Here is a 27,500-nt window from a genome sequence, read left to right as displayed (position 1 = left end):
ATTCATCATACACAAACATATATACAGTATATATGTGTGCGTGTGTGTATGTATGTATGTATGTATGTATGTACTATATATATATATATATATATATATATATATATATATATATATATATATATATATATATAAGACATATATACAGACAGAGAGAGAGAGAGAGAGAGAGAATGAATCTCACAAATTATCTCAGAAATGACCATTAATTACAGATCCCTCAGCCGATTAAATGTTAATACGATTACAATGAGAGAGAGAGAGAGAGAGAGAGAGAGAGAGAGAGAGAGAGAGAGAGAGATCTTTCCTGAACAGCAGTTCCTCCCATGATTATTAGTGCCTCGGTTTTCCACACACACACACACACACACACACACACACACATACCCTGTCACAGTTCCGCGCGCAACTGAACGATGTCACGCCTCCGCACCTAACCGGATTATAAACCTTGTTACTGGGGTGTCATTATTACTTTCTTTGGCTGGATTGGATCCAGTTTCCACGCTGACTTTTGAATCTAATTAGCGATGGTAATGAGCACCGGTTGCGAGAGGACCGTCTTTTGAAGTCTGCTGATTTCATTATTATTATTATTATTATTATTAGTATTATTATTATTATTATTAGTTTGTCAAATCTGCTTTCATTATTTTGATTATTATTATTAATGGGAACCCCACCATGATGTCACTGTAAATATATATTTACATTGAAATCATGGTGGATTTCTTCACCATTTTAGTGACTCATACGATTATTATTATTATTATTATTATTATTATTATTATTATTATTATTATTATTATTACCAGAAGAAAATAATTTCATAATTGATAACAATCATTGTAATAATAAAATTACCGGATTATCATCTACATTAAGGTACAGCTAAAACCAACAGCAAAATCAGTAACAATAATCAAAATAATCATAATCAGTTAGAATAATCAGTGCAACAATGATCACTGACAATTTCTCCTTATTAAAATGCGGAGTCGGGGAAATTAACCGGCGGTCTTTAATTAATTTTCAGAGATAAAACTCTTAATAACATAACGGTAAAATAATTTTCGACATTTGGATTTAATAATGAGAGAGAGAGAGAGAGAGAGAGAGAGAGAGAGAGAGAGAGAGAGAGAGAGAGAGAGAGAATATTTAACGGAAACTTTCATGACATTTCTCTTATTTCTTAATATTCCAATGTAAGTGGAATAATAACTCTTTGTCATTGTACAATAGGTTTATTTCGTACTATTATCTACAATAAGAGCATCTTCTAACGTAGTTACGAATTGCGGTCATTTTAAAGGGGACCGCAAGTTGTCATGGCTAAAAATATAAAAAGTAAAAAATGCGCCGAAGTCTCTTCGGCGCAATCGAGTTTTCTGTACAGCTGCTGCTACAGCGTATAATCAAGGTCACCGAAAATAGATTTATCTTTCAGTGGTCTCAGTATAATGCTGTATGAGCCGCGCCCATGAAACTTTAACCACGGCCCGGTGGTGGCCTATCCTATATCGTTGCCAGAAGCACGTTTATGGCTAACATTAACCGTAAATAAGATGTGATTGGAGGATGGATGATCAACATACAAATTTGCAGCCCTCTAGCCTCAGTAGTTTTTAAGATCTGAGGGCGGACAGAAAAAGTGCGGACAGAATAAAGTACGGACGGACAGACAAAGCCGGCACAATAGTTTTCTTTTACAGAAAACTAAAAAGTACCGTAAAGACCAAAATAATGAATTAAAAAAACTGTTAGACATGATATACAATACGATACATGCAGAGTTACTGTCATTCTAAAAAGAACGACAAAAGTGTTTGTGGTATCAATATTTAGGGATGTGGGTCTCATATGATTAATAAATATAGTCGATTGCAACAACTGTATGTGCGAGAACTCTAACACACCCCTCCAAAACAAAATTACCTTTGAATGGAAAAAAAAAAAGTTAAGTATATCTTAGTTTAACCAGACCACTGAGCTGATTAACAGCTCGAAATGGAATGTATAGAATTTCGGCCAAAGGCCAAGTGCTGGGACCTGAGGTCATTCAGCGCTGGACAGAAAATTGAGAGCAGGTACGTTTGAAATTTGTAACAGCAGGAAAACCTTGTAGTTGCACTATGAAACAATTGTTACGAGAGTGAACAGCAAGATGGAAGAAAGAGAATATGAATGGAGGAGATACAATAAAGGGAATGAAAGGGGTCGCAACTAGGGCCAGAAGGGACGATGCAAAGAACCTTGTGTAATACCTACAGTGCACCGCGTCAGGTGCACTGACAGCAATTGCCCCCCCTCACGAAAAAAAAAAAATTACCTTCGACTTCTCGGGAACTCCTCCCCGGAAGGTGGACAGGGACTCGATCTGGCCGCTGCTAGGAAATTCCTGGGGAACATTCACATTCCCTTCCTCGGTCTTCTTATCAGAGGGATCAGCCTCCTTGTCTGCGGCGACTGGCCAGGCATTTCTATCAACTCTCACGGTCTTCTTTCCCCCGCTGACGGCGTTAGCGGGTTTCTTGCCGTTGTCGGTGACCTTCTTGTCGCGTTCATCTCCGTGTGTCCCCTTATCCCGATTGGCTATTCTTCCCTCGTTTCCGTCCGCGCCTCCTTCTCTCGTTCGCAAGATCTTGTCGTCGGTGCCATTCGCGTCTCCAGCGGCGGCCTTATCGCCCTTCTTATCTCCCTCAGCTGTCGCCCTGGGAGAACATTTAGAGCTGTCAGCTGCCGCTGCGGACTTCTTCGAACGGGCGATCCTTGATCGATTAAATCCTTCTCCGGACTTCGACTCGGTGGCGGTGCCGTCTGACCGATTCGATCTTTCAGCGGCCTTCTTTTGTTGCAGAGACGCACCACCGTCATGGGATGTTGCATGAGACTCCTCTTTTCAGGTGGTTTGGTAGGCGTTGCGGTGCTTGCAGCATCGAAGTGCAAGCGAGGGATGTGGGACTTCGACATCAATGGCAAGGACGCCGAAGCGGAGGCGCTCATTTTGTTCGCGGATGAATAAAACTCTTCACAGTTCGTAATTCTGAAACTGACGGTCTTTTAATTTGGCCCATGGATGGTGGGTTGAGAGGTTAGGATGAAGTTTGTAACGGAAATGTCATGGCATCGTGGTAGAGCTGACAAAGCAATATCGGGTCATTAACACGCAAGAAATCTGGTCGATGATTCGTTCTGATAAAGAATCTTGGCGAAGTTTTTGCAAGTTTAGCAAAACAACAACCACCGGTCCTTTTTAGTTCTAATTCACTAGTTCATTCATGCTCAAGAAATCCAGTATCCGGCGCCGTGAGGTTAAAGTTCTTCTCACGGCATTGTCAGACTTATAGATGTATGATCACTTTCAGTGCAAACCTCAACTTCCACTCACGAAATTATCAGACTTAGCAACACCTGACAACCACAGTTTACGTGTCTCAACGGGAACCATGTCATTCCACACACCAGTTAGTATTCAACAACAGACTTGTTCTCGCTAGGCGATTCTTCTTTTCATAAAGAGCTTCTGTGAATGGGATTTGTTTGTTTGTGCTCCGTAAAGCGACGTCGCTGTGAATGAGAATCAGCTGACGATAAATCAACGACCCACCTTACTTCATTCCAAAGATAACGAGAAACGCGTGTTAGGGCCTTTATTCTTCAGATAAAGTGAGATGAAGATATAACCGATTCGTGTCTCGTCACGACATTCGACAGCATCAGCACAGCTCTTTGCTTTCTTCATTTGTAATAAATGATTTTACGCACACGTCATACATCATAGCAACAGCACACGCATCGTAACCATTATGCAAAGCACCAAAGTCATCCTATCGCAAAGTACCTGTCACATGATTGGCGATCAACACGCCGGCAATCAAAACAATCACTGAGGATGGAATCCCGTTGACACACACACACTGTGGCAATAATCCATTCAAGATGCTGGAAGCAGTCAATCCTATAAGTCTCATTCCAAGGAGATACCTGGAGTTCCAGCAACACCCACGCTGGGTGTCCGCATCCGACTGGTATGGCGAGCGGGCGGGAAAAGTCGCCCGCCAAGAATTCCTCCCTAAGAAAGTACCCGACCTGGAAGGAGAAGGAGGAGGAGGAGGAGGAGGCGGAGGAGGAGAAAGGAGGAGGAGAAGGTACAACCTTAAGGAAGACTAAAAACCCCCCGGGGCGAGTTTTCTCGCCAAGGAATGACTTGGGCATATCCAGGGGGTCACAAACGTACATACACAAAAGGTGCTTTCATTCCAAGCCGCCTTTGGGAAGAAGGCCACGGGGCAAACAGAGAAAGGGTTAGGGAGGGATACTTTTTTTTGCTTTTTATTGCATGATGGTCAATACCACAGCGAATCCTCGTGTAATTAGAAAGGAGCTTTACGACTCCGAAGGGAAATAAATAACCGCATGTGCTCCCCTCAAAAGAATAAGAGAGGGGTAGGGGGAGAGGGGAGGGGGTTAGGGTAGGGAGGAGGAGAAAGCAACACTTCCATCTGATTCTTGGATGCTAATGAAGGGAAACCGGGAGGGAGTGAAATCCCTCTTCCATCATCTTTTCATCTTCTATTGACGTAGAATCATCCATACAGATCTCGAGTCAAAAGCCCAAAGGGGCATTCTTCTATTCTTTCTTTCACGGAGAGCGAGAGAAAGATACAGACAGAGAGAGAGACAGATATGGCGAGCAGGTATAGCAGAGGTCAAGAAAGTCTCGAGAAACTCTCTCTCTCTCTCTCTCTCTCTCTCTCTCTCTCTCTCTCTCTCTCTCTCTCTCTATTCTCGTCTTGAGAGCTGGTGTAGGGAAACCGCATTCTTAAATGCTTCGGCCTTCAAGTGACTTTCAGTGCAATAGCACTGAAGGGCTTCGCTAAATGCATGGAGCGGAAAGAGAAGATTCCATTTCGGAGGGATGGCCATACAGACACGGCGTCTAGTGAACTTTTGTGAAGGTTCTTTCACATCAGGGTCAGAGAAAGCTGAAGAGAGCTATAAGAAACAGGGATGCAGATAGTGATACGAGCGGGTATGGAATGGGGAATACTAAGGCTGGAATAATGAAGTAACATTATGTAATAAATACATGCATTCTGAGTTAGGGATAACAAACAGCTTGATGAGGAAGTTGGTTAGAAAAGCAGTTGCTTTGGAGGTAGCAGGAGAAGACCTGTAAGAAGACCTATGAAATCATGGAGAAAGGGGATAGATGCAGACTGAAACCTGATGGAAGTTCAAGAAGAAATATTGCCGGACAGACGTCTAATCCCGTAAGAGAAAACTTAATGTAAAACGTTCAAGATGATAAGCAAAGAGCTTCACGAAGACTGATAACACACACTCATTTTTGTCATGAAATACACACCCAATTCACTGGAAACAACGTTGCTTTAGACAATATACCATAAGAGATCGTGCCCTCGTGTTGTTACGAAGACCCAGATAAGAGAAGAAATTTGAGCGTAGTGTTAACGCATCTGACTTTGAAGTAACTCAGCGAGGTTGGTAGGTGAAACATACATTAACGGTCTGGTGCAAGCGGCAATGCGTCCACATGAGTTTCCGAAGCACGGACACGCCAATCCCATATAGAAGAAGAGGATAAAAGAGGTGGCAAGCGAAAGGTTAACGTTCCCACTTCTTAAAAGGAAAAAACGAAACCGTTAATGAAAGCAACAGCAAAAGCTGTCTGGTGCTATGGGCAATGGGTCACAAAAAGTCCCAGAAGCCAACAGAGTAAGTGTAAATACAGGGACAAAACATGTTCGTAATCTACAGCGCTACACGGGTAATGTAATACCTCCTGCCAAACTCATTACCGGACTGGTTTCTATGAGGTCATCCTCACCACTGCTGGGGAGATGGGGGAGGGTCTTGCACAGGGGTGGGGAGAGGACGGTCTGAGAGTGATAAGATTCTCTCTCTCTCTCTCTCTCTCTCTCTCTCTCTCTCTCTCTCTCTCTCTCTGTGAACCGTAATAGAATCCGGGGCGATACAATTAGCCGGAGTCAGGTCGGTCAACAGACTCTGGTCGAGAGTGCATGAGAGCAGAATGAATAATGCACTGTATTATGCAGAAGTCATTAATGCTAAGTGCAATAGTGACAGCAGCAACAGCTGGTGCCACTACTACTACTACTACTATTACTACTACTGCTGCTACATTAAGTTTTTCTCAAATATATTAAAACCTAACAACTCCCAATAGCGTGTTCGGGTCTCATTAGTAATGATTATTCTTAACGTAAAAGCATAATAGCCAGCTTAATTACATCGATAAGAATATATTAGCAGAAAATGAGAGAGAGAGAGAGAGAGAGAGAGAGAGAGAGAGAGAGAGAGAGAGAGAGAGAGAGAATCTCGGGTAGACCATGGAAGTCTACCAACGTACTAACTCACGCGTTTAACCAAGCGTAAAGTACTGCAGAACAAAAGGTGAACTCTAAATTGAATTTCCGAATTCAAAAGGCGTACAGGTTACGCCTGTTAGCCCTGCTCTCTCGAAAACGATTAACCTTTGGTACATGATAACAGGCTTATTGGGGATAGGTTGTGTTACAGATTATCGACACCGTTATTCATCCTATAGCCTTTGAAAATGTGCACACATACTTGTGTAACGAGCCAGGACGTATATTAGAATAAGAAATATTGTAATATTTACAAAAAAATGTCCTCGGGCATAAAAAAAAAACATATACAGTAGGTCTTTCCGGGATCTCTTTGAAAATACCTTGTAAACAGTTTGTACCACAAAGAAAATGTGTGTATTATCAACTCAAAGAATAATATAGTGCAAATCATTAGGAAGAACTGACGCAAGCAGAGCCAACTGCAGTATAAAACAATAAAATAAAGATAGTGAGTATCAAATTAATGGAAACATAACAGCCCTGGGAAACTCGAAGGAGACCAGTGGGTAGACTCAGGATATAACAGAAAGAAACCTCTTAGAGATTCTACATAAACAGTAAACAGAAAATTTACGTGATGGTTTAACTGAGATGCCATGCGAGTGAGGGTATATTTAACATGAACTTGCTAAATATTTGGATAAGTTATAACTATTACTGTACAAACAAGAGCACTCAGTGGACAACTTACCTCCAAGCCTCGCTATCACCATAGTTATTCAAATATTCTGCGTCATTTACAGTTTTCAAGAACATGAAGGCCTTCTTTTTTTTTTTAAGTACATATCAGTGAAAATAGCAAATGAACTGTTTGCACAACAACAAATTGTAAAAATAATCATCGAAATCCACCCGAAAGTAATTATCTGAAAGGGGCTACCCAGTAAATGTTTTGGCACGCTTTCATCTAAATTCGTCCATTGGTTCTCGAGATATCTTATCAACACACCCACCGACATGCTCATACAAGAAAACATAGCCTCCTCCAAACTTCATTCACTTCTCAGACTTTCCTTATCCTGATTTTTGACTAACCCCTTTGCATTTACCACTGTGGACTATTAATCTCCAAGCACTTATCACCCGAATTATCTCTCTTTATCATTCCGTTTGCTTTGTGTGTGACCGTTATGCCTGGTGAAAAGTAAAATGCAGTTCCGTGTATTTTCATAAATCCTGAACGTAGCGTTTCAAAATAAGAAACCGAACCTAGAAGCAAATCATCATTGCCTATTAACTGGGTAATAACCAACAATCAACTGCACAAGTTCAATCATCCCACGGGTCTTCACTACCAGCAATAACAATAACAACACTGATGATCATATAAGCCCAAGAGCCAACAATACCAATTTAATAACGAATTCGTGCACAACAGCAGCATAAAATGTCAAACCAATATAATCTTATCATTTCTCATCAGTCAATTGAGGAACTGATTATCCACAGCCCTCCACCACCCCAGGCCCCGTTCACCCTACAACAATCCCTTACCCCTCTCCACCTAAAGTGAATGAAAAAAAAACTCACCTTTTCTTCCTGGAGACGAATTTTGGCTGATTGTGCGCTGACCTGCTTTTCCAAATTAGTGATGGTCCTTTCTTTGGCACGGAGTTCATCCAGCTGAAAAGAACATAAGAAATCGATCAAACAATTCAAGGGTTTAAACTGGAAGACGTAAAAATATTTTGATGGTCGTAAACCGTACAATTTTTAAACTTTAAACAAAATGCAGTTATAACGGATTATATATATATATATATATATATATATATATATATATATATATATATATATATATATATAATATATATATATATATATACACACATATACACATATACACATATATACATATATATATATATTTATTTATATATATAAGAAAACTATGATACCTGACCCGTGTAATAAAGAAAATCGCAAAAATACAAAAAATTACTGCAGGAAATCGTAAGTGGATATATCGAAACGATGGAATAAAGAGAAGATAATGGTTCCAAATTATATGCTGTGGAAATGGAAAAAAAAAAACTCACGGGTGACAAAAATATAATAACTCTATAGCACCTACTTCATCATCTCATACATTAAGTGGACACAACATCAGAACTGATATTTGATATTAACTCTGATGCGCGTGCACAACCAACACACACACACACACACACACAAAGATATCACTGATGTACAACGCCTAATCCCTTACAGAGTAGCTAAATTTAACACCTATTCTCTTGTGATGTATATAAAACAGATCCAGTGAAATGAACCATCGTAAATCTAGAGAGAGCAACAGGTATAAAACTGAGTTACTGACATACGTGAGCATTAATTTTTTGTCTTAACTTTTTACTCCTTTAATTCTCTCTTGTTTACACGGATGCTGTTCATTGATTTCCTTTGATGAGTTGTTGTCGTCAGCATTCTTCTATAAGTTTATGCTTGTTTTATTATTATTATTATTATTATTATTATTATTATTATTATTATTATTATTATTATTCTGTATATTATATATACATATTATATATATGTATATACATATATTCTTCTATAAGTTTATGCTTGTTTTATTATTATTATTATTATTATTATTATTATTATTATTATTATATATATATATATATATATATATATATATATATATATATATATATATATATATATATATATATATATACATATAAATACTGTATGCAGTACTCATGAATACCTGAACACGTATATAATGCAACAACCACAGCCTCGTAAACACAAACTAACACATACATACATACATACATACATATAGAACCTTGATCAAAAGCCCATTAACATAATAACATAAGGATGAAACTGGCCAACGGGAAAAATGAAACGTTTGTAAATTCATGTAATGCAGAGTATCCCGTTGCCAAGTATTATATTTTCGAGGAAATTCTACGGGTTTAAAACAAATTAACTCCTGCGCCATGTAGCTGAGGTAGTGAAATGTGAGGACTGTCAGAAAAGCTTGAGTAAAACTTTCTAGAAAAATGAAAAGGAATATTACCGAGGCCAGGGAATTTGGGCAAAGGTGAAGCAATATGACGAAATACATTATTACATATTATAATAAAGACTATAAATAACAAAGGTCTTTTATAAATATTTGATGTAGAAAAAACAAGGGTTCCCTGAACTTTCGTAAAAATAAGCGGATACAAAACAAAACTCCTTGGGGAAATAAACTTCAAATAAAAACAGCATATCGCACGAGGCTGCTTCTGTGCAGGTTAATGAGAAAAATGAAGGGTACATACAAAAATTGTCTCTGCACTCCAGGATCAAAGTACAAAATCAAAGGGCAAATGCGAGAGGGAAACACACCTTTCAAGAGAAAATAAAACTGTGGGGCACTGATTTATGCACATTAGCGTTAGTTAAGGATTTATTTCTTTTAACTGATTGTTACAATTATTATAAGGGGAGTTCCTGATTGACATTATCATGCTGTCAGATGGGAGGTTCCGCTTCAGCTTATTTTCATTTATTTATCATTCACTTAATCTACCATTCCTGACTAAATCCATATTCACTTTTCATGTAATATTGTCAAGTATATTTATGCCTTGAAGGGCAGTCTTATGAATTCGGAAAAATTCAAAACCTGTTCAAAACTTCAAAGTGAAATAAGACTAAAATCAAATTAGAGTAGAAGGAAAACTTACTTGGAAGTAAAACGTGTGGCAAATTGATAAACCAGTTTAACGGAAACCCACTAACAAATAAAACCATTAGTGGGTTAAACGCTAATGTTAAAAAAAGACTAATAAATACATTCCTCTCAGATCTGTAATTTATACATCTTTCAGATATATTTATTCTGCTTCTACACAGAGTCCTCTCCTACTCTCTTTTTATAAAACTCACCAGCTTAGCTGCTTCGGTCTTATTAATCCTATGAATTTTTGCGATGGCCGCCTCATGTTCTTCGTGAAGTCTACGGAGTTCGCCCGCCCTCTTTCGTTCTGTTTCCTGGAGGGTCTGGGGGAAGGAGAACGGAGATGGGGTCAAATGTCAACACATGCAGAGGTTGAAACACATGCAAAATGCACATCGATGTCTCCATCACTGTGTGGCGAGCTGTGAAAGCTTGTGTGAATCGTCTATGCGATACGTTTGGAGTCCCTGATCTTAAATTTAGGTAAAATAAACAAGCACTATGCGTCTGACATCTCTTAATGCTTGTTTATAGTTGCAAAGTTAATTGTATATATCTCTGTTTTCCAGCCTTAAAGTTTGTGTGAATCATCTGTTTTGGTATACTGTAGTGTGACTGAGATTTTTTTCTGGAATGTGTGCAAAATGAAAAAACTTGTGTATCAGATGATCTGCGGCAAGCTTTAGATTATAATAGCTAATTCCCATTGGTAAACTGTCTGCAATAAAATGGTTCGACAACATAAATTCAATGGGAAAATATTGCCCATACGTTTACTACACTTCAACAGACGGAACGAGACAATATAAGAAAATACAAATTCGAAATACAGAGAATAAATACAATACATCTCTTCTCCATCAGTTAACTCCCCTCTCTCTCTCTCTCTCTCTCTCTCTCTCTCTCTCTCTCTCTCTCTCTCTCTCTCTCTCTCTCTCTCTCTCTCTCAGCTATTAGTAAGTATTTCTCCAAGAAAGATAAGACACGATAACACCAAAATGGCTAAAATGCTTCACTGATTTATCACTGGAGTCACTCATTGTATAGATTGTTGTCAAATGAACTAAAGACTGTCTACTTTAGCGAAGTTTAACCTGCCGATTTTCGAAAATATTACAAGAACTATGACAGTTATATATAATCTAAATGTGGTCTTCGTTAAGTTCTCACAGGCAGAAACAGACTACCTGGTTCACTCGCTGTTCTTTTATTCAAAAAAGCAGGTATACTTTATATATATACAGTACATATCTCTGAAAGTTTTGTCTTTATATCCCTAAATGGCATTCTTAGTTACCACTATTTTTATAAGCTATTTGTGCGGTTATGGAACTTTTCATGTATCTCTGTGCATATTTTCAATTCAGAGTCTGCCTTTCACGTTCCCAAGTTTAGTCTTTACTCCTTTCCATTTACCGTCATGTTGTGGAATTCTTTGTTTCTTTTTTCTCATGTTTTCCATAATAAGTGCTGTGTTTGTTCCTTCCCTTTACATATCCTATACTATTTCCTTTCTATTTGTCTTCTCGGTAATACCTATAATATCCTCTCTTTATATAGGCCATTCAATATTAAGCGCTAATACAATCATTCTGGTTCTGTACTCTTTATTTCATCAGTTAATAAAACTTCATTACTTTCACATGATACGTAATCCTTCAAGTCATTTATAAAATACCCCTATTTAGACTTATCTATTTCTTATTCAGAAAATAATTAATTGAAAATAGCAGCAGAATAACTTAGGCAGACAAGAAATTCGTTTTCTGTAACGTACGTCACCAATAAAGAAAATGGACGTATCGCTCTTCAAGGGGTTCCTACTAAAACATTGAGAGTTCATAGGCAGAGGACTGGAAAACAAGTTTCCCTAAAAGTCATATTTACCAGCAAATAAATAAAAAGTTTTCAAGACTTGAAACGCATGGACCGCAAGAAATTACGCATGGTAATTTTTAAAGATCAACAGAAACATCAAGATCGAGATTCAATCTTAGTTTAAATTAAGCTACACGAGTTATAAAAATTAATTTGCAATATCCTAAGATATCTAGGACCATGATTTTTTTTTTTTTTTTGCCTACTCGGGGATGAACAAGAAAATGTGATTGAAACATAACCTTTCAAGAGTTACTTCCGGGTTTATCTGCATTCACTGATTTGTGTGCGTTTCATAATTCACGTTAATGTACTGACCGAATGTTCTTTACATTAGAATTAGTGTTCTCAACTAGCCAACCCCAACAGGAAAAACATATAAATGTGGAGTAAAAGGCAAGACTATAGAATTTGAGAGTGCGGATGCATGACAAAAATCCCAAGGTTTGCGGCAGGGTAAAATTACGAATAACTGAAAAATGCGCCGAAGTTTCTTCGGCGCAATCGAGTTTTCTGAACAGCCGCTACAGGGTGTAATCAAGGCCACTGAAAATAGATCTATATTTCGGTGGTCTTGCTGTAACGCTCTAGAAGCCGCGCCCATGAAGCTTTAACGACGGCCTGGTGGTGGCCTATCCTATATCGTTGACAGACGCATGAGTATGGCTAACTTTAACCTTAAATAAAATAAAAACTACTCGGGCTAGAGGGCTGCAATTTGGTACGTTTGATGATTGGAGGGTTGAAGATCAATATACCAATTTGCAGCCCTCTAGCCTCAGCAGTTTTTAAGATCTGAGGGCGGACAGAAACAGTTTTATTTTACAGAAAACTAAAAACCAGTGAAGCAGTCAAACTGAGGACTGCAGCTAATCTCCATGCTATATAGGCTACGTTGGATGTGGCATCCTGTCGGGTGTAACGCAGTAAAAATACAAAAGAGTTTCTCTCTTTCTGTTGACCCATCATACTAGTAAAGACGCGAGTGAAATCATGGGTCTCAAAAGGTAATCCAATGAGTCAACCCTTACAAAAGCAATTATATTCTATCTAGTGACAAGTTTTTTGGAACAAGATGTTACAAATCATTCTTAAAGAAATAAATGAGAAATAAGTTTGCCTCATTACACAAATAGTCTAGATTTAACCATTCTGTATGTGCGATGTTCAGTTACTCCCTTGACTTGTAGCTGTTGCATAGCAACCTTGCAACATTTAAGGCTGGGTTTCCTAAAATATCATAAAAGCAATCTAGGGGCTTTGATTTTAAGACTTAAAGTGCTGCATATTCCAGTGAGTACTTGGTATTCTCTCTCTCTCTCTCTCTCTCTCTCTCTCTCTCTCTCTCTCTCTAACAAACACAGAACAAACACAGAAAGACATGCATATATATATATATATATATATATATATATATATATATATATATATATATATATATATATATATATATATATAAAATTTATTTACATAATATATATATATATATGATTAAACTACTTCTACAGCAGACCAACAACGAACTATAATTACTTAAAAAACAACACCAAACAAATAGCATAGGAAGCCATAGCCTTCAAGAGATAAGAGGGCCAGAAGGAAAAAAGAAGACTTTCTTTAAAATAAACAGAAAATTGAGTGAAACCGCTGAGGTATTTGTGGTAAAAGGCGACCTGGCTTCGCTTATGTAAGGCCAACCTATCACCGTGGATAATGACAACACTTCTCTCGAGTTATCGCTTAGGATGAATGTTTGCTTCGGAGAGTTACCTTGGTTAACCACGAACAATAATAATAATGATAATAATAATAATAATAATAATAATAATAATAATAATAATAATAATAATAATAATAATAATAATAATATTAAAATATTATTATTATTAATGTTATTATTATTATTACTATTTACTGTGTGCCCACACAGATATAGACCAAGCTAAAAAAAACTATCTTACTTAGAATTCAATTCAAATATGTGACAGGTGAAAATAAAGCTACAGACATGGTAAAATACTGACCAAAATATATATAGTGAATACTGATTATATATATATATATATATATATATATATATATATATATATATATATATATATATATATATATATGTGTGTTCGTCTGGTCATCACCTTTAAACAAAAGATGAACGCTCTAAAGCAGCATCATAACACTTCATAAATATACGAGAATTAACAGCCTTGCGCGCACACCACAAAGCTATCCATTACTGTGAAAACAATTAGAAACCATACCTTCCCCAACACACTGACAAAGCATCCGTCTAGAGTCACAAAAAAAAAAAAAAAAAAAAAAAAAAAAAAAAAAAAAACGAACCGCGAACCTCAAAACAAAGGAATCCGACGGTGCGCACCGCGGCCTGAGAACTATTTCAATTACCTTGTCAAAACAGTGTTATGGAGCAAAAACGGACACAACGGTACAGCTACAAGCTCCTAGTATTAGGAACTAAGAGGAGTTCCGTCGAGATGTTTGAAGGGTCCTCTCCGCTTCAGAGGTCTTAGCGGCGATGCTAAAATAACGTCGTAAAACTAACATGAAAGGAATGCCCCGGAATCCTCTCACATTCAGGCAGAGATTGAAGAAGAGATGGGATGAGTTAGTACATATATATATATATATATATATATATATATATATATATATATATATATATATATATATATATATATATATATATAGAGAGAGAGAGAGAGAGAGAGAGAGAGAGAGAGAGAGAGAGAGAGAGAGAGAGAGAGAGCACTTAGCGAACTCTGACCGGAGACCTCCCGGTGAATTATACCTAGTCTTAAGATTCACTGAGTGGTCAGGCTCTGCTAATCTTGCATCACAGCAGCAAGGTTCAGGGACTAAGAAAACTATTTCCTGAGAGTAATTATGATCACATAAATTACACCAGGTTCGTAAAATGATCATCGCAGTCCTTCACAAGCAGACTTTACCAGGCAAGTGATGTTTTACATATGCAAATGCTGGTGTCTATTCACATATAATAGATTTCAAGTACCAGCCATTTCACTTCATGGGGCTGACATTGGAAAATGACAACAATCCACATATATAGATATGAAAAAATACAATTATTCATAACGGGAACAATATCAAAAGTGCTTCACATCCAAAGCTTATCATAATCGCCATGATTTAAATTGATTCGGTGCAAAGAAATCGCCTGAAAAAATCAGACCCGTATGGGAATTATGCCTGCGACCATCCTTCTACACAGATGCGCCGCTGGGCACCCCATAAAGACGAATCGCGACGGCCAATAAAGTTCGCCCCCATGATTTTAACGAGCCTCACATATTTAAGGGAGGCCCTAACGTTAAAAATAAAGCAGTAAATTTCGCCATCAATAGCCTGCTTTAATTCCTACCTGTAAAACACTGCCTACATTACGAGGCCAAACAAAGAGTAAACACTTCTCTAAAGGTTCTATCTTGAAGGTATCTACGCCTAGCGTTACGACTAAAATAAACCCTGATTGCGCATGTATGGGCGCATGCTCTGTATGTGAGAGAGAGAGAGAGCAGATGCGCAATTAGCATGAGAATTTGGAATTATGGAATTTTTCTGCAATGTCTCAACAAAATCCTAAATTACAAGAAAAACTGCTCGACAGCAGATCCGAAGCCAGGTAAGTCCTTGATGCGAAAAATTCTATTGTCTATTTCATAAGGTATCCAGACGCCTGTTCCCTTATAAGCTTACTTATGACAGCTCCCAACGTGCTCTCATTTTTTCCTGGTTTTATTAATACTACAGACATAGGTGACACTACTTGACCTTCAGTTCATTGGCAACTAAGTACAGATTCCTTTCCACGAAATCTTTTGCTGAATGCTCATAAACACACATTTTATTTAAAATTAGCATTTTCTCACTGCGTGCTTATTCGTACTTCTTTACTGTTACCATATTTTCAGTAAGATCGCGCATAACGCAAAAATTAAAGTTTTGGTGAGTATCAAAAGACATGAAGAATGCAGTATAAACTCATTCTTGTATTTTCAAATTCATACTACAAAACTAATAAGAAATTATTATTACTATTGCCGTTATAAAATTGGTGGTTATTTATTAATGTGTTCATTTATCTGTTTTTCTAATGACCGAGCTCCTCTTTCTTGTATTTCCCATTGCCTTCTGTTACTTCTCTCGAATGAACACCATATTCTTTGGAAGCTTGAATTTTAAGTCAATGGCCCCTGTGGTGGGATTGTTCCATATGAATAAGGTTCATCTTCTGAATAATAATAATAATAATAATAATAATAATAATAATAATAATAATAACAATAATAATAATAATAAACCATCTAACCAACCGGTCTATCTTTTCTTGGAAGTTCTGTTTTATCACTTGTGAAAGTAATTAACGTCGTATATCACTACCGCTAGCACGCCTAACATTTTGACAGACGTCTGACAAGCCCCTGACAGCTCCTTTGACAGATCCTTATGGATAAATCAGTCTGCGTTGTCAGAAAGAGGAACCGATAAAAAAGGAAGTTGCCATGCAGTTCTCTAAGGCGGAATTCAGGGTTCATGCCCAGAGACGGACTGCATGAAGGCACGTATACCGTGGAGGAGTGCCAACAAAAAAAGTGCCCCTTTGTTCAGTGGGTGCCAGTGCCAGTGACAACGAGCGCCTTGTTGTCCTTGGTTACAGCACTAGCTGTACTGATTCGTAAACATCTAATACAACTATGAGTATATTTGAGTTCAAATATCTTACAGTATGAAATAGTGCATTCCTTCTTGGTATTTCCATCACATGAAGGTGCCCCCACTCAGCACAAAATCTTAAAATTCTTATTTTTTGTATCCTTCAGATTAAGATGTATCCATACTCCATGATCTTTCACGAAAAATCAGGTTTCAACGTAACATTCAAACGTTCCTGTTTCTCGACTCACCAAGTATAAACCCAAATACGTTTTTTAGCCAATTCCTGCCCGGAGCCAAAGGCTCTTCGCCACCCGATTTTGGCACGTGAACGCAACCTCGTTCAGACTTCAGTTGCTTTGCCAAGGCGGTGACGCACGGAGGGCAAGTCACTCATTTAAATATGCAGTCAAGGGAACAGGTTACTCTACGGAGTACTCGGTCCCCTGATAAGATAATTCGGGGAATGTGGTCCAAGAGCCTTTGAGAGATGCTGCTGATAACCTTTGGACGTCGATTAATCTTTTCTTAAAATATCACGTGCGGTGGGATAGTCCACACTCCCTTTTGTAGAGCTTCTGTACATAGCAGTTTTGTCCATCAGTGAATTTGGAATCTATAATTTGACTATTATTTTCACTTCGTCACTTTTATGAACATAAATAAATAAAATTACAATTTACATACCAGACATGCTGACACAAATATACAGGGAAACGTGACCTTCTTCTGATACTCAGGATGTGGGTTCGAATCCTGCCGCGTAGGGCAGAATTTATTCATATTCTTCCATTTAAATCTGATCCGTTGTAGTGACAAGTGTATCCAAAAGAGTGTGAAGAATTCAAGAAGGTAAAAGGGCATTGTGGCTATTATACATATACATACGTATCTGGTAAAAAAGTCACCAGTAGATTGACATTCTCTCTCTCTCTCTCATATATATATATATATATATATATATATATATATATATATATATATATATATATATATATATATATATATATATATATATCATCTCACAAATTATGAAACATGAATCCAATCACAATTACAACTTTACGAACCCACAAAGGTAAACCTGACAAGGAACCGTCCAGAAAAGAAATATATAAAAATTTCAAGAGATATGATAGGTACACAAATCACCTCCAGTAAAATATTACAAAAACAGAGAAAAAACCTCTATAAATTCTTAGATAAAAGTATAAAACGCATTGTTGGTTTAACAGATGTGTTAATTACTGTTCACAAAAACTGAATTAAGAAGAGTTGGTTTAAATTACAATTCTTTTCAAGTGGCTCCTTGTTAAAACAGAATGTCAACTAGACCGCCGAGTCACAGGAGTAGTCTAAAGGACTGGGTTTTTATCAGCGATAAGGTGATTAACTCTAATTTTCAGAATAATTCTAACAAAAGAACACGACAGAATCTACGAGAACAATACATCAACGAAGTGTACAGAAAGAGTTTGTACATATTACAAAACAAGTAAAAAATGTGCCGACGTTTCTTCGGCGCAATCGAGTTTTCTGTACAGCATATACCTAGATCTATCTTTTGGTGGTCTCGGTATAATACTGTATGAGCCGCGCCTATCCTATATCGTTGCCAGGAGCACGAGTATGGCTAACTTTGACATTAAATAAAATAAAAACTACTGGAGCTAGAAGGCTGCAATTTTGGTATGTTTGATGATTGGTGGTGGATGATCAACATACCAATTTGCAGCCCTCTAGCCTCGGTAGTTTTAAAGATCTGAGGGCGGACAGAAAAAAGTGCGGACAGAATAAAGTGCGGACGGAGAGACAAAGCCGGCACAATAGTTTTCCTTTACAGAAAACTAAGAAGTGGTGTAAACGACTGCGTGCATCTCTGAGCTATCTCTTTATCTCAGCCTCTCTCTCTCTCTCTTTCTCTCTCTCGATTTTGCTTGTGTCATTGAAATACATAATAGTTACAATGATCATTTCCTAAACTGTAAAAGTGTTCGCGTCGTCGCAACACGCAATGATAATACCTTCCACAAACGAGAGAGAGAGAGAGAGAGAGAGAGAGAGAGAGAGAGAGAGAGAGAGAGAGAGAGAGAATTCAGCAAGATGCTCCAAGATTAACAGTACTTTCAATATCTCATCAGACTCAACGATAAGATCACAACATCCCTCCAAAACTCAGATAACAACAACCGAGTTATAACACTCAAACATATATTCACCGAAAAACAACCTTCCTAAAACAGGGAACAGGAACGTGCGCTGAGCACGAATATCAATGACATAAGAAGAGAAAACCAAATAAAAAAAAACATGATGCTGACAAATCTCGAAGTGACAAAGTAAGTCACGTATTTGGCGATCGTTGAATTGCCTTTACAGAGCGAGAGACCTGACGACGGTACATCTGCTAATCTTTTCCTCTAAGTGTTTTTTCTTTTATTTAAAAGTAAGTTTTTATAGTTTTTCTTGGTTGTTTTTTCCTTTTTGTAAAGTTGCTAATTTTTATTTGGGTGTGTTTTTGTCTTTTTTTTCATCTACTTTTTGGTCGTTTTTCCTAAATGTTTGATCTGGGATGCTTTAAGCTCTGAGTGACATTATGGCAAGTAATGATAATTTTTTCTTCTACAAATCTTTAACTGTTTTAGTTTTTTCTCGATAACGTGTTATCGTGTTGTTTTTTTTATATATATTGTTTTCTCAGCGTGATTTTTGTTTACTTCTAAACTGTGCAATGGCCTTCCTGGTTCAAGAACGAGGCCTAACGATGATATTAATGACAGTTCATAGCAGTTTGTTGGATACGTATAGCGAAAGGAACTTTCTTGTATCTTATTTATATTCTTATAATCTGAATATACGATAATGTGGACCCCTCGAGTTCAGAGTGAAGCCCATGAAGTTGTAAATTTACGTATTCACGTCTGTCTGTGTTCACATGTGTGTTACTGAGCACTGTGTGTCAAGAAAACGTGGACGAATCTTGATAAAAGTGTGGGATAATATTCGTTGGGTGAACCCTACAGGCAACTTACTACCCTAATACAATTATCCTATATTTTAATAACCTACTTAAATTTTTTCTATTTATTTATTAATTTGTTAATTTTTTTATATTTTTTAATAAGTGATGTCTTCTTTCTGTATTTCCCACTACCTTCTGTTGCTTCTTTCCAGTGAACGCCATATTCTTTGAAAGCTTGAATTTCAGGTCAAAGGCCCCTGTGGGTTGTTCCACGTGAATAGGAGTCATCTTCTGAATAATAATAATAATAATAATAATAATAATAATAATAATAATAATAATAATAATAATAATAATAATAATAATAATAATGACGATCATATTTGGTGGACATATGATTTGGCGATTGGCGCCATGGAAAACATCTACCATATTATTAACAGTTCGCAGGAGGTTATGTTTTTGCTCATGTCCATCCATGCATGCGTTTTAAGTGGTTGCCTCACGCAGGAGAGAATGGAACCTGATGAACAGTATATTCAGTAAATTTATGAATATTAATAACCATGCCTTCCTGGACAGGAACTCTTCTATCAACATTGGAGGAGGTGTGTCAATTTCCCCAAGCTAAAATATCAGCAGAGAATCTAAAGCTTTCATCACAGTATAATTAGACTGAATAATATAATTCCAGCTCCAAATCACATGAGAGTTTTCACTAACTCTGATATATAACAATCTTTGCCTTTGGGGGTATCGTTTTTATGAAATTCATCAATTATCCTCAGATAACAACAAATTACTCATAAAATATCATAAGCGGAGTTCCCACACCTAATGTGAACAGGCCATGGAGTCAGTAGCAAGTAAAATTAAAATGTAAAAAATATATATCTTGCAAGCATTCAAGGTTAACCCAAATTTAATGAGAAAACCAAACGGCCACAAATATTCCCACATAGTTTTCACAGAATGGAATGTCGTTCTATGAGAGAAAGAAGTAAACAGAACCTACATAAGTACAAAACAAAATATATAAGTTAAAGTATAAATATAAAATATATAAATATACAAGTTTAAGTATCAATATAAAATATATAAATACATAAGTATAAAAGAAAATACATAGTTTAATAATAATCTACCAGATAATTAATTGCTAGTTTATATAGACAAATAAATAAAAGAAGCAAAGTGTAGCCGCGTGTACTAGCAACAAGGTATCCAAGTACAAGTATTCTACAAATTCAATAACTACGCTCATTTCCTCATTTCCTTCCTGACAGACAAGATTCGAAAAGGACATCATGTGAGTCGGTAGAGCATTGGCTCTCAACCAAGGGTACGTACAAGGTACACCTCGGGAACGAAATGACAGAAATAAATATGGAAGCGCGTAATCCCATGCGTGCATGAAGTACCGTTTCACCTTCATTAAAAGGCTTCTTTGGAACGGGGATCGCTACTTTGTTTAATTCTCAAGATTTTAAGTAGTCGACTCAGTTGTTAGTAGAAAAATTTCGATAAACGAAAGGTAAATGGAAGTACTGTCTGAGGAAAAGCGATTGTAAGTGTTTGTGGCTATTTTTATGAATAGTAGTAGTAAACATTGTCATTATTATTATTATTATTATTATTATTATTATTATTATTATTATTATTATTATTATTATTATTATCATTTCGATAAACAAAAGGTAAATGGAAAAATTATCTGAGGAAAAGCGATCACAAGTATGTGAATATTTTTGTGAATAGTAGTGGTAAATATTATTATTATCATTATTATCATTATTATTATTATTATTATTATTATTATTATTATTATTATTATTATTATTATTATTATCATACACTTTTAAGGAAAAAGGGTCGAAAAGAGGGCCTATTATCATTATCGTTATCAACAAGCAAATGATAAATAGCTACGCCCCAAAGAATATGTTGCAACGTAACATGGCTTTCCTGTACATAGCATGAGGTAATGAAAAAAAGAAAAAGCTTTCCAACGCAAGAGCACGACCACATAAAAAGATAGCGAGGAATAAGTTTACTCTTACAGTCCAAACAAATGAAACTGGCAGTCCCTCTCTCTCTCTCTCTCTCTCTCTCTCTCTCTCTCTCTCTCTCTCTCTCTCTCTCTCTCTCTCTCATAGTATGTCCATTTAATAAAGCAAACATTCCCTTGGTTTCTTCCGAACACATTGCTGAATATATTACATAATACTATTAAAAACACGTTGGATTTTGACGAACACAATCCAACACCACCTTAATCCCAGCCTCTTGTCTAATGAAGACTGTAAAACACTTATTTTCGTTATGTAGTTTGAGAAGAGAAACACTGGCCAATTATAGTAATAAAAAAAATACAACGGAAAACCGGAAATCTGAGGAAAAAAAACATGACGATAAGTAATGCAAAGGTTGCCGACGAAGAGACGGAAACTGGTGAAGGATCATTCCACTGCCAAGACAGAAATTGAGCCAAAAAACTTAGAAGAAAAAAATACTGCAGAGGCAAAATCCTTCGAAGGACAAAAAAAAAAAAGAAAGAAAAAGAAAGTAAATAGAAAAACCAAAACAAGACGCACTGTCAAAATAAATAAAACAACGCAACAGAATGGTTGAAGTAAAAAATAAGCCTTCTAAAAAAAATTATGTTAAATATCCGTATTTTCGAGACATTACAAAACCCACTGACACCGACGTCAAGGGCAAAAACTTTAGGTTACAAAAAGCAACAAACAGTTTACGGTTTAAAAAGGGGAAAGTGAGACAAATAAATAAATGTCAGTGACGGCAAAACCATTTTAGTTCATGTACGGGGAAACGAGATCGCTGGCCATCTAGAAATTGAATGTTGAATAGCAGCGAGATGAAGATTTTATTAAAAAAAAGAGAGAGCAAAAACCATTTAATTATATAACAGAGCAACACATGTAAAATAAAATGTGAAGGTGGTGGAATAGAACCGGACATGAGAGAGAGAGAGAGAGAGAGAGAGAGAGAGAGAGAGAGGTGGCCTTAGGAACTGAAACTATTTCAGAAATATCATTTAATGAAAAAACTCATGACGTATCCTTTTTAACATCAAAATAATTGAACCATTGTCCAATTAAGCGGAAAAGAAGGATAGCAGGAACAAAATATTAATTCAAAACGAAATAAACACGTAATAACCTAAGCAGCAACAAAACAAAGAAAGAATTACGGCACTCAAATAATAATTCACAAATACCAATTAACACTGAAATATTAATTCATAAATACAAAAAATTAACACATAATAAAGCTGGTCACTAACCAAATGAACACAAAGAATGGATAAAGTACTTCTACAACAATCCTCAAAAGCAAGAAATATACTGTATACATGATAAGCTAATCGGCACAAAGCACAACAACCAAACTGTTTATCGGAACGAGGAACGTGCCCCGTCCGGGAAGTCGAGTATTTACCGAGAAAACCACGTTGTACGGAACGTGAACGGTACGTACATATGGGACGGACTTCGCTTAAGCCAGATCAGATTCCACACTAAGGAAGTGCAATATGAGCATCCGTCGCTAAAGATTCTTCTAAGCAATTAATACTGGATGTTCTGATGCGAGTTCGAATCCTGTCACCGGACATCAGAGTTACTTCATATATCTCGCACTTGGATCTAAGGCTTTGTAGTGACAAGCGTATCCAATAAGTGTGAAGAATTTGAGAAGATAAGCGGGCACTGTGACTGTTACAATTATATACAAGACTGGTGTCACTTATGGGCTTACGGAATCCAAATTTCTTCTATACTGTACACAAAATTGAAGTTTACCATGCTGGCACTTGTGCAACTTTACCCATTTGAGAGTATGACTTCTATTTGTGGAAAAAAACATAAAAGAAATTTTGGCTACTTGGTGCAAAGTCTGTTCTTACGTGACATCACCCTTTTCAAACTTGAGGTACTTTGTAATTTTCACCAGCAGAAGAATTTCTGAGGTAATTCGAGCTCCATTCGGCTGCAAGCTGTTGAAAGGTGCCAGAAAACGCGCTCCCCAGACACAGCCTCCCCATGAATACGGGACAGCAGCAGAGCATCGTGGGAAGCTGAGTCACCGTCTAGAGCTTAACGGACGTCCGTTGCTAATTCGTTTCATTCATTATGCAGTTTTTTTTATTTTAGCTCAATTTCGAATATTCACTTGTTCCATTTGGTTGTTTTATTATCGTTATTTATAGCAGTTATGTTAAAAGTTGAAAAAAGTCTGCTTTAATACACCATTTTTTACGAAATTATTCTACGAGAATACTAATGGTCGTGTTAAAAATCTCTAAATTCTGCCTGAATAACCTTTGCTTGAAAAATGCTCCTTGAGAATACACCGATAGATCTCTTAAAATAAAACACTGGCTTGAATAAACCTTCACCATCATAATAAAAAAGAAAGTACCCCTACGTGTGCGACAATTCTTTGTAAATCACAAAAATCAAAATCGACTTTAATTTCGCATGATCAAAAGTGATTCTGGCCGCATGAGAAATCGCTGCTGAGACCACGCGTGGATTCCTGCTAGAATTACCGCCGCCGTCACGAAACCACATGATCAGTATTTTTGTTAAGAGCAAATGCCGTCGGTATTTATCGTGAAGTTCTAAATATACATACGCCATTTTTCCATTAAGTCAGTGTATTGTATCACAAGGTTTGCGAGGTAATGTAAGACTTATGAATCATAGTCGTCTGGTAGGAAATCTTACTCACAGCCTAGAAGTCACGAGAGAGAGAGAGAGAGAGAGAGAGAGAGAGAGAGACAGAAATTAGAAACAGAGACAGATCGAGGCGTACGATTAGGTAAAATGACAGAAAATCATGACAGAGAGAGAGAGAGAGAGAGAGAGAGAGAAGAGAGAGAACTCATGAATACGCAATATGATAAAGAATTAGAAAGAGAGAGAGATAGAGGTGTATGACTAGGCAAAACGACAGAAAATCATGAGAGAGAGAGAGAGAGAGAGAGAGAGAGAAACTCATGAATACGCAATATGATGAGGAATTATCAAGAGAGAGAGACAGACGCGTATGACTACATAAAATGACAGAAAATCATGAGAGAGAGAGAGAGAGAGAGAGAGAGAGAGAGAGAGAGAGAGAGAGAGAGAGAGAGAGAGAGAGAGATTATAGCTCAATAAACCAGATTTTAAGGGACACAGCGATGAATATCATCAAAATTTGGACACAGGTCCCATGTCCCAATCGGGGTGGTTCGTAAACAGCCGTAGCGACCTAAACAAACATTCAGTTTATGATTTAAAATACACGCAATGTCTGCTAATCGAATCCCACCTTTTTAACGAGAAATACATTCCTAATTGTATTTTTAGTTCTTGTGGCTATTTCAAGGTTATTATAGTACGAGAATATCGATCTTGTAAGCTATAACCCTTTCAGTAATCTCAAAAATCAGTTTGATTTATTTATATTACGAACCTGAAATAAATAAGAACGAGAAACTGAGAAACTAAATATCAAACCCACAAAATGTTTTGTATGGCAATTTCGATAGACTTCTATATGCTTGTTAAAAAACCAAATGTATCTGTAATTTCTTTAATATAAAAAAGCCTTTTCTTTAACCTGTTACGAATATATAGGCGTTTGGTTATTATTTGCAAACGCCTATGGACAAAATATTAGCCATGATAAAGATGAAGGCATGACGAAGATATGTTAACTTCCTCTGGCCAAGTGGGTTAGTTGTCCTCTCCCCAGTTACTTTGTGTCTATGTTACTACACAATCGTCACAGTTCTTGTGACCAACAAGGCTGTAGCATTGTGCATTAAACCTTGTGAACAGATGTAAAGCGGCTTCATTTTACTATTTCTTCATAATATGGAATGTTCATTCTGTTGTTTGGCTGACCGCTTTATGCGTCCGCTATTTCCCTTCTGAATGGTCTTTAACTTCATCTACAATAATAAAAATAAAATAAAGAGAGGGAGAGCTGTGCCGTATAACAGTAACGAAGAATCAAAGATTATCATGATTTCTTAATAAGAATAACTGGCGTCACTACGCTAATGGTCACCGAGATGACAAGGAAAGAGAGAGAGAGAGAGAGAGAGAGAGAGAGAGAGAGAGAGAGAGAGAGAGAGAGAACACTGACAAAACAGAGACAAAATGGCACTCGATCTTCCGTGATTCACAATCTGAAGATTTCAGTGGGGGCACTCTGAATCCGCCCCCCCCCGCCCTCCCCCGCCACCATCAACCATACTAGCACAGAGGCTTCAAAGGACGACTCCTCTATCTAGAGGGAATTAGCGATATCTCCCGCGGCGGGAACAAAGGCGCCGCTAACGCGGACCGAAGCTCCTGACGAACGAATGGCACATGGTGCCAAAATAAAGAGACAAAGGAGAACGTATGCGGAGAAATGTGGCGAAAGAACGAGACAAAAAGGGCCTCGTTCAGCGGCCATACATCCCCGATAATGATAAAATAAACAGAGAGAGAGAGAGAGAGAGAGAGAGAGAGTCGTGGATGATATCAGAGCTGCAAGGGGAAGTGGTGATGCAAGATTATTAGCCAACGAAGAGTAACAGACGAGAGAGAGAGAGAGAGAGAGAGAGAGAGAGAGAGAGAGAGAATGTTTGGTGAATGGTATTCCCCCTGGTGCGGTGAGGATTACCTCGTCGAGGAAATAAACGCTTTGATAGAGTGGTGAACTCTTACGTTCAGTGAATTTTCTATATTCTCTCTCTCTCTCTCTCTCTCTCTCTCTCCTAGCTGCGACCCACACAATCGACTAACAAGTTGGCACTTAATTCACTGTATAAGTTGCTATAGAGGTATGCTGGATGCTAGGGGAACGCGCCCATGTCACCCACTTTCGGCTGGTTCGAGAGAAAGAACAACTTTTATTTCCCCGATTCTGTTAATGTTATATATATATATATATATATATATATATATATATATATATATATATATATAATATATATATATATATATATATATATATATATATATATATATATATATAGTATATATATTTATATTATATTCTATTAAAAATTAAGAATACAAACCTATAATTCAAACTTACAACAAAAATATCCCCAAGTAACTAAGACACAAGAAATAATAACTATGACACATCTTTTTCTTAACAAGGAGAGTAACTCTGACATATCTGACCTTCTCAAATCCAGAGCAATATTATTTTACTCTTCACTACATAAAGTTCATCTACTTTGAGAACAATGACCTTTCAGTACTCCAGACAGTAGAAGACGTGTCCAGCCGTATCGCATTTGTTTTTAGATATACATGCTTCTGAAGGGGAGTAAGAATATTAAATTAATTCTCCCACTGTGGGGATGGTTCAAGAACTCCAACCAAAATGAATCAAAATGAAGCATTCGTTTCAACTATTTTCAGTGTTTGATTTAATAAAGTTCATACACAAAGACACGAAATCGTGTATTTATCAGGTCTCCTGGCATGTATATACATATATATACTGTACACAGACTAGTGTCCCGTTACCGTCAAAAAGAACGGTAATACGAGAGGGAATCGAGTTAGAAAGTTCTCACTCTGTGATCTTTATCTAACGTCAAGAAACTCAGACCATACTTATATACGTATAGGCCAGTGGTATTTCCTGTAGAATGTGTCACTCATAGAAATACACACACACACACACACGTATATATGTGTGTGTGTGTATGTGTATACTATTGTGCATGCATGAACGCGCGCGTAAACATACGCATCACATCCAGAACAAACAGCCAATTTTCCATACAAACACACATCCTATTAACGCGTCTGTGCATCCGAACGATGCCTCAGTGCCTGCGTCAAGT

General features: G+C 37.1%; 1 protein-coding gene across 5 annotated transcripts in view; it reads right to left on the bottom strand.

Annotated features, from left to right (window-relative positions):
- Positions 1 to 27,500, bottom strand: part of LOC136835542 (flagellar attachment zone protein 1-like) — a 406,052-nt gene that overhangs the window by 319,476 nt on the left and 59,076 nt on the right. For 3 of the 5 annotated variants that reach the window (XM_067099190.1, XM_067099186.1, XM_067099185.1), the window contains 2 exons: positions 10,311 to 10,424; positions 7,947 to 8,039 (listed from right to left, as the gene is read on the bottom strand). In XM_067099190.1, the coding sequence (XP_066955291.1) occupies positions 7,947 to 8,039; positions 10,311 to 10,424 (207 nt within the window). The remainder of the gene's footprint in view (positions 1 to 7,946; positions 8,040 to 10,310; positions 10,425 to 27,500) is intronic. The other 2 variants (XM_067099187.1, XM_067099189.1) reach the window with 1 other exon arrangement.

Source organism: Macrobrachium rosenbergii, chromosome 55, assembly GCF_040412425.1.
Source record: "Macrobrachium rosenbergii isolate ZJJX-2024 chromosome 55, ASM4041242v1, whole genome shotgun sequence".
NCBI lineage: Eukaryota > Metazoa > Arthropoda > Malacostraca > Decapoda > Palaemonidae > Macrobrachium > Macrobrachium rosenbergii.
The sequence above is the reverse complement of the archived record's forward strand: the minus strand, read 5'-3'. Positions and strand labels throughout refer to the sequence as shown.